Source organism: Carlito syrichta, unplaced genomic scaffold (assembly GCF_000164805.1).
Source record: "Carlito syrichta isolate Samal-C Ts95f unplaced genomic scaffold, Tarsius_syrichta-2.0.1 Scaffold302053, whole genome shotgun sequence".
NCBI classification, from domain to species: domain Eukaryota; kingdom Metazoa; phylum Chordata; class Mammalia; order Primates; family Tarsiidae; genus Carlito; species Carlito syrichta.
This window is the reverse complement of record NW_007246149.1, coordinates 518,771-527,253: the sequence shown is the minus strand read 5'-3', so window position 1 is coordinate 527,253 and position 8,483 is coordinate 518,771. Positions and strand designations below refer to the sequence as shown.

The 8,483-nt window shown below is 38.4% G+C and overlaps 1 protein-coding gene across 2 annotated transcripts in view; it reads right to left on the bottom strand.

Moving 5' to 3' along the window:
- Positions 1-2,986: 2,986 nt before the first annotated feature.
- The window catches only part of BORA (bora, aurora kinase A activator), a 27,963-nt gene continuing 22,466 nt past the window's right edge, over positions 2,987-8,483 (bottom strand). Inside the window, exons 11-12 of one of the 2 annotated variants that reach the window (XM_008055960.1) lie at positions 5,031-5,162; positions 2,987-4,020 (exon numbers count right to left, since the gene is read on the bottom strand). In XM_008055960.1, coding sequence (XP_008054151.1) covers positions 3,958-4,020; positions 5,031-5,162 — 195 coding nt within the window. In that variant the 3' untranslated portion in view covers positions 2,987-3,957. The remainder of the gene's footprint in view (positions 4,021-5,030; positions 5,163-8,483) is intronic. The other variant, XM_021711322.1, reaches the window with a different exon arrangement.

Here is an 8,483-nt window from a genome sequence, read left to right as displayed (position 1 = left end):
CCTTTAGCTCCAGTGCCTTTACAAAATAAGACATTAAGAGTTCAAAGAGAATAGAGATGGTACTTTAAATGTCTGCATCTTGTTACTTATGAAATTAAAACAGATAATTAGTGACTTTTCTATTGCAGTTATATCAGATTATATAGGAAAGGGGTAATTGTATAAGGACATATTAAAAGGAACAGATTAAAGTAAGCATTAGGCCAGGCATGGTGGCTCACACCTGTAATCCCAGCACTGTGAGAGGTTGAGACCAGAGGTTTGCTTGAGGCCAGGAGTTTGAGACCAGCCTGGACAATATAAATATAGCAAGACCAATCTCTACAAAAAATAAAAAATTAAGTAGCCAGGCATCATGGCTCATGCCTGTAGTCCCAGCTATTGGGGAGGCTGAGGCAAGTGAATCCCTGAGCCAAAGAGTTCAAGGCTGCAGTGAGCTATAATTGTGCTACTGTACTCCAGCCTGGATGACAGAGCAAAACCTTGTCTCAAAAAAAAAAAGAAAAAAAAAAAAAGAAAAAAGGAGGGGGGGCAGATCTACTTCATTTAAAAAGAGCTAGTGGCTTTTCTTAATAAATATTATAATTTGGTGTACCAGATTGACTTCTTCCCTTGCTAATTCGTGTTTCTAAGAATATTTTGAGATAGCATTACCTTCAAACATTTCATTTTGCTTATTCAGTTTTTAAAGCACTTATGGTACACCAGGTTCAACATCAAGTAAACTCTCTGCCTTCAAAGAGACTGCACTACAGAGAAAAGGCTGACAACTACATCAGCAGGTATACTAAGTGGGTGTAATTACAATCATGTTTGCACTCAGTAATTGTTAATGATTTTTCCTGCTACTGAGGAAAATATACATTGAGGCAAAACTTGTGTCAGTTGAAGACAGACAGACTTGCGTAGTCTTTAGTCCAAGTAAAAAGGGTCAGTGACTAATACACTAGAGCGATAGTCAGCAGACCTTTTCTGGAAAGGACAGAACATTTTAGACTTTGTTGGTTGTGGTCTCTGTCACAACTATAGTACCCAACTCTGCTCCTGATAGTAATAGGTTAACCAATAAACATGGCTGTGATCCAATAAACTTTATGGACAGGGAGATTTGAGTTTCATATACAGCCATGCATCACTTAGAAGACAGGAATGTGCTCTGAGAAACGTGTCAGACAATTTCATCATTATGTGGACATAACGAACTTACACAAACATAGATGATCTAGCCTTCTACAGCCCTAGGCTATCTGGTATAGCTTATTGCTTTTAGGGTACAAACATGCACCAATGTCACTACTGAATACTACAGGCCATTGTAACACAATGCTAAGTATCTGTGTCTAAACAGACTAAACAGAAAAGAAACTAAGAATACAGTATAAAAGATTAAAAAGGTTGGGTGCAATGGCTCACGCCTGTAATCCCAACACTTTGAGTGAGAGGCTGAGGCGGGAGGATTGCTTGAGCTCTGGAGTTTGAGACCAGCCTGGGCAACATATTGAGACCGTGGCTTTACAAAAAATAATAAATTAGCAGGTGTGCTGGCACATGGCTATAGTCCCAATTCAGGAGGCTGAAGCGGAAGGATCACCTGAGCCCAGGACGTCGAGGATTCAGTAAGCTGTGACCGTGCCACTACACTCCAGGCTTGGTAACAGTGAGACCCTGACTCAAAAAAAAAAAAAAAAAAAATTACAAAATGGGTACTTATGAATGGAGCTTGTAGGACTGGGGGTTGTTTTGGGTAAGGCAGTAAGTGGTGAGTGATAAATACTTAACACTCAGGCAATATTAAGTTTATTAAAAGTAAAGTAATTGCATTATGGTGTTATCGTGGCTATGACATAATTAGGTTACAAGAGTTTTTCAGCTTCATTGTAATCTTATGGGACCATCATCATATATGTGGTCCATCATTGACTGAAAACAGTTACACAGTGTGTTACTAATTTTTATGTGTTACAGTTTGACTCCCCCTGCCAATCATTTAAAAACTGCCTGCAAGCCATAGCTTACCTGCAGCAGAGGAAAAGGGGAACCTCTTGGTAAAGGAAGGTAGTACGTGGCTGGCCTTTTGTTTATTATTTTTCCAAGTTTGTTTTCTTGTGTCTCAGTTATGAGTAAGATTTAAAGTTCAGGCAGTAGTCCCAAGTGTTGTTCAAATGATCAGAAACCTTGTTATTTTCCTCTAAGTCCTCTTTGGTAATCACAAATGTTTTGTTTCTAGTGCCAGTTCTTATGCTAAGCAGCTTAAATGAACTGTTTCATTTAAAACTCAAAAAGTCCTGTTAGGCAGGACTATTATCTCCCTTTAACAGATGAGAATATTAAGGATTATGGCCCAGATCAAGTAGTAAGTGACAGAAGGATTTGAACCCTGGCTGTAATCACTGCTCAGTTCTTTCTTGATTGTGCTACTAAAAATTTGTAGCCAGGGAGGCTCCTACCCTTGGGACCCACATCTCCTCTTCTGTATAGCAGTTGTTTTTTTTGTTTGTTTTTTTTGAGTTAGATTCTCACTCTGTCGCCCAGACTGGAGTGCGGTGGCCGCTCCCGGCCACTGCAGCCTCGACCTGCTGGGCTTCGGCGATCCTTCCACCTCAGCCTTCCGAGTAGCCGGAATTACAGGCATGCACTACCACGTCAGGCTGATTTTTTGATTTATTGTAGAGATGAGGTCTCGCTGCCCAGGCGGGTCTCGAACCCGCGGGCTTAGGCAATCCACTCACCTCCCAAAGGCACGGAATTACAGGCTGAGCCATCCAGCCCGGCTAGCAGTTGTTTTTAAGTAAATGTATAGTGCCTCTAAAGTCCATGTGGTTAAAGACTCGGCTTTCCAATGCAGCACGTTCAGCCAGGGGCCTAATGGCTAACGGATGTCATGGTTTGCGTGCTGGTGAAGCAGTTGCACCAGATACATGAGAAGGCATGTTTTCTGCAGGTCAGCAAGAAGCTTACAAGTTATGGAGTAAGGAAGATGACACAGTGATAATATATGTCTTTATTTCCTGAGTCTACATAGGGATTATTCCTTTTTGAATCAGACAGTTTTTAAAAGATGATTCATAAGTACAAATATAGATTCTCCAGAGATAATATTTCCAAGCATGATATATATATTCATCTACTCCCAGCCCGGATATGTTTTTTTTTTCCTTAAAGATAGCTGTACCCAACCGTACTTCTTAGGTGTGAGCCCTGTAGGGACTCCACTGTCTCCTGGTTCTCCCATATTCTTACTCCTTTCCCAGCCACATCCCAGCTGGAAAGGATGTACCTAACCTAGAGGTGGAGACGTGTTTTACTCTGGGAAGTAACAGATAACAACACACATGATGACACTGCTAGTGCTACCTTTCTAGTATTTACGTTTTTTTTTTTAAAGTAGTATCAAGAGCAGTTATCACTGAACTGAGAATTTTCTCCAGAGAAGTGAAAAAATAGTTTAAGAACTAAAATTTCAGGAAACCCGTTGACTGTCCTTTTTGTCTTAGTTTTATATCTAAACACTTCTTCCACATAGGTTATAATTTAAATTCATCTATGTTTGTACGTTTTTATATAAAAGCGTATAGTGTCTTCAGTTTTAATATATTTTAATATGTTCTCAGAATTGCTAAATTCAGTGCTGTCAGTAAGGCTTCATAAACAGCTTACTGACCCTGTAGGATAGCAGCAATCAGCTATGTCACAGTTTTTTATTAAGCACATCATGAGGTCAATATAAAAATATTTATTGATAAAATAAACTTATAATTCAGTAACCTGAAATTCCAGAGCTTTCCTGTTGTTCCCATGTCACTAAATTTAAGCCCTTGATTTTTCACATTGAGGGAAAGAAAGCTAAGGATGTTACTTGAAGCAGATTTTCCCCAATCACCATCACATTATTGAATTTGTGCATAAGAATACGCAAGGAGTTATTTAGCAATGGGCTTTGGCTCTGATAGGGGCATTCTATGGACTGCTGCGCTGAAGAGGACTTGTTTTCATCCAGCACCTCGGTGTTGTGTGGTCTTGCTGTGAAAAAGAAGATGATACCTTGTTTTCAGTTTAAATAGGACCATTCAAGGAGGCAACTGTTATCTGAACTTTTAAAACCTGAATGCAGTTTTTTTTTAGCTGAACTCTAAAGCTAGAATAAGGATAATTTTTTACAAATCAATATTCTGTATAAAAAATAATCCTCATGTATCTTAATGCCTACTTACGTTTAGATGGATAACTACAATCCTGCTTCCTGAAACAGGATGGACCTTGTTCAAGTTAATCTTAGAAGAAACCTGTTCTGACACTGTATAACAGAAAGGCAAGATGGAGGAAAGGGAAAAAATGGTGGCCTATCTATTAAGCTTTGGCTGCACATTTGCTGATGTTTCTAATGTTTTAAGAAACTGGCATACAAACTCAAAGACTGTCCTGACAGGTGCCTAACATGATGATGGCTTTCCTCAAGCATGAATATGTAATATTAGTATATGGGTACAAAGGTTCAATAAGTATACAAAAAAGGTATACTAAAAGGTATAACTCCTTTGTAGAAATAGTTGGTGGTATATAAGATACTTATGTGTTGTCTCATTTAGAGCACCTGAAGGCTTTAAAGGCTACTGGATTTTGAGAAAAGCCTTTTCTTTTCGTGTCTTTAATTTGATATATAGTTTCTCAACAGTACTGTTCTCTATTAATCTAAATTTTTTCCGTTTAGCTTTGAGATGTCTTGGAAATATTTCAAAGGAGACAAAATGAACATGAGAGGAAAAGCTCAGATTCTTCTAACGTAGAGCCAGTTCCCCCTCTCCTCAGCCTATTCACCCTCCCACCGGGCAGGAGTTAGAAAGGGGAGGCGGTCTGACTTCAAAACCACCTCCTACTATGAAGTGAATTGAGGACAGGACAAGGTAGAAAGAGATGACATCTTAAACAGTTAACAAAATTTCAAACAGAATGGAAGATAAATTGATGGAAAAAAGGAAACATTTAGTAAATGCTAGCCTGTAACAACTGTATGCTTGCTATTTTCTCCATACCTTTACATTAAAAGCTTGAGATTTATTCTCCATGTCAAAGGTTTGTGCATCACTTTCCTTGCAGTAACTTTCTGTCCCAACAGTATCCATAGTGTTGGTCCCACAGTTCTGCGTATTATAGCCACTGTCCATCTGCAGGAAGGAGAAAACACCTGAGGATAAAATTTACTGTGAGGAACTTAAAAGGATTTAAATAAGAAATCACTACATACCATCAGTTGCTACATCTGAACAATACAATGTAATATTAAATGTTGATCATTCTGAGTGAAATTTAAAATTAATACATAAATATAAAACGTAGCTTTACATAGAACTGATGGTTGTAGTCACTTTACAATTCCTCCCAATGAAATGTATCTGTAATTTCCTTTAGGATCATTGAACAATCCACTGAGAACATGTTTTCCTGTTACTTTGTGATCATACCTAGAGATGAAAATGAGGATTATAATCAAGTTCATCTTCCAACTTATTTTCCAAGCTTCTCTCTAAATGGCTTGGCTGTACCTCTAAACAAAATTTACCGAAAAGCATGCTGCCTTTGAGAGTATTCAAAATAATGCTCATTCTTTAAAAGGTGGGTTATATTATACTCATACATAATTGTTCATATAATGCCACATGTATGGTGGTTCTAGATGTTCATTTTCATGGTAATAAAAATCATAGCATTCTAATGCACACTGTTTTGGCCCAGAAGAGCAAAAGAAAAAGATTCCAGCAAACTTTACTTGGTATACATATAATAAACATTTACTGGGTGCATAAAAAAAGGCCAGGCACTCTATATGATACTGTTTTTTCTCCTTTCAACAAACTTATTACTTTACAGATGACAAAGCTAAGACTCAGGCTAACTTTCACAATGTCATTCAGTAATGAGTTGATGAAGACATCCATTTACCTGCATGCTGCAGAGTACCCAACAAAACAACCCACAACAGAGTCACCTTGCACTTAGTCCTTCCCTGCAAATAGGATCAGAAGGAAGGCAGACGATGACTAATTTGCTCCCCTCGCAAGTGTTGAGAATAGCCTCGAAAGTGCATTTTATCACTCCTAATCCTAAGAAAAAAAAAGTTTCCAGTTTTCAGGGCTGGACATACGTCTGCTCACTGCAGGGAGTCATGTTTTTAGAAAAAAGCCTTGTGACATGTAAAATAAAAACCAGGGGAACATCTTGTGCTGCTACCATTCATAGCTATTTGATTAAAAAAACATAAATATCAGATTGCTTCCAGAGAATCTGCCAGTTACTTTTCTAATACCACTGCCAAATAACTGGCTCACAACTCAATACTGAAACATAACTGAATATAACAAGGCAAGTTCCTCAATAGTACAGGAGGGAGTAAGAAGACACACCGGGAGATTGTCCCACTCCAAAGAAAGAGGGATCAAGGAGCCCCACTAAGTGACAGGTGGCTGTCCCCACTCATCTGGATTATTACCGATGTCAATGCCTAATATGTAGCAACCAGATAATACAGATCATCTTAGTGCTCACCCCCACAGGCATCAAGGTAGGCACTCTATCACTTTAAAGCTAAGAAGGATGAGGTGCTAAAAATAAAAAAGTCATGCTCTAGTCACTGTGAAGTGAATCTTGACTTAAGCTCCCACAACTTGGAAATAAGAGAACTCCAATTCAAACTTAGTTCTGATTACAAAGTGTATATTCCGGTTGGGCCATGTTGCCTTTAAATGGCATCTCTAAATCAGTCATCTTCCATACACTTTGTTGCTAAATTACTTTTCTACTTCATAAATCAGATGTCACTATCTTTTAAAAATGGTTTACAGTTGGCAAAAGTTGTGTCTCACCATGAAATTCCTTGAAATCTGGCCCCAGCACATTGACCCTTACCTCGCCCTTCTCAGTGCTTCAATCAGAAGACCTTGTCTCCCAGTACTACTTGTTTTGGCTGTTCTTATTTTTAAACTAACATACAACTGAACATATTTATGAGATACAGCATGATGTTTCTGATACATGCTTACAATGTATAATGATCAAATCAGGATAATTAGCTATCCATTAGCTCACATTTCTTTGTATTGGGAATATTCAAAATCTGTTCTTTAGCTATTTGAAAATATACAATAAATTGCTGATAATTACAGTCACTCTATAGTGCTACAGAACACTATAGGACGTATTCTTGACCAGTTGTACTTGTGCAGCTGTTAATCAACCTTTGGCTACCCCTTCTCTTCCCTATCCTACCCAGCCCCTAATAACCACAATTGCACTTTCTATGAGATCAGCTCTTTTAGCTTCCACACGTGAGTGAGAATGTGATATTTATCTTTCTGTGCCTGGTTTATTTCACTTAACATAATGACCGCCAGGCTCATTCATGTTGCCTCGAATGACAGAATTTCGTCTTGCTTTATGGCACTAGTATTCCATTGTATATGCGTACATTTTATTTATCCATTCATCTGCTGATGGACACTTAGATTGATTCTGTATCTTGGTTATTGTGAACAGTGATGTACAATGAACATGGGAGTGCAGAGACCTCTTTGATATACTGATTTTCTTTCCTTTGGATAGAACTGAGCAGTGGAACTGCTAGGTCACATGGTAGTTCTATTTTCAGTTTTGTGAGGAAACTCCCTACTGCTTTTCATAATGGCTGTACTGATTTACATTCCCACCAGCAGTGCCATTTCTACTTATTGGAAACCAATAGTGTTCAGGCACTGTTTACTCACTTAACTAATCACAGTGATCTTACTATTATCCTGTAATCCTATTATTATCCCCATTTAAAGAAGAGGAAACAAGCTGAAAGAAGTTGTCGCTTTCTGGAATTTATAAAGCTAGAGGGCTAGACTATAAGTTAAAATCTGCTATTATGCCTTCCCAATAATAATTAATAACATGCTCATCCCTCAACCACAGACCTTTGCACCCACACTTGTTCCTGCCCCTGCCCTCCTATAAAGTGGAAGGGCGACCTCTGCTAATCCTTCCAGGGCTCTAGATTCTGTCCCATCTTGCACGCCTCAGTTTCCTGGTTTATAAAATGGATCACCACTTTACAGATGAGGGTACCTATTGCATCTGTAAATTATCACAATGGTTAGATTCTGCCTATAAAATGCTTTGCACGGTCTCCGATACTTGAAAAGGACACATAACTGACACCTGTTATTAAGAACGATCCTGCCCAATTCCTAGTTTTTGAAAGTCATCTTCCTCTATCTTTTATTTAAATTCTGTATGTGGTTTTTCCCATCTGAAGGAAAAACAAAGTTAAAAAAAAAGTACAAAAGGCCTCACACTTGGATGTTCTTCTCTAGCTCTCATTCTTTCCCTTCACAACTAAGCTTCTTCAAAGAGTCATCTACAAACATGATTCCATCAACCTCACCTTTAACCTTCTTATTCTTCCCATTCACATTTCACCTGGAAGACATTCAATGACCAACTGCTTTTGT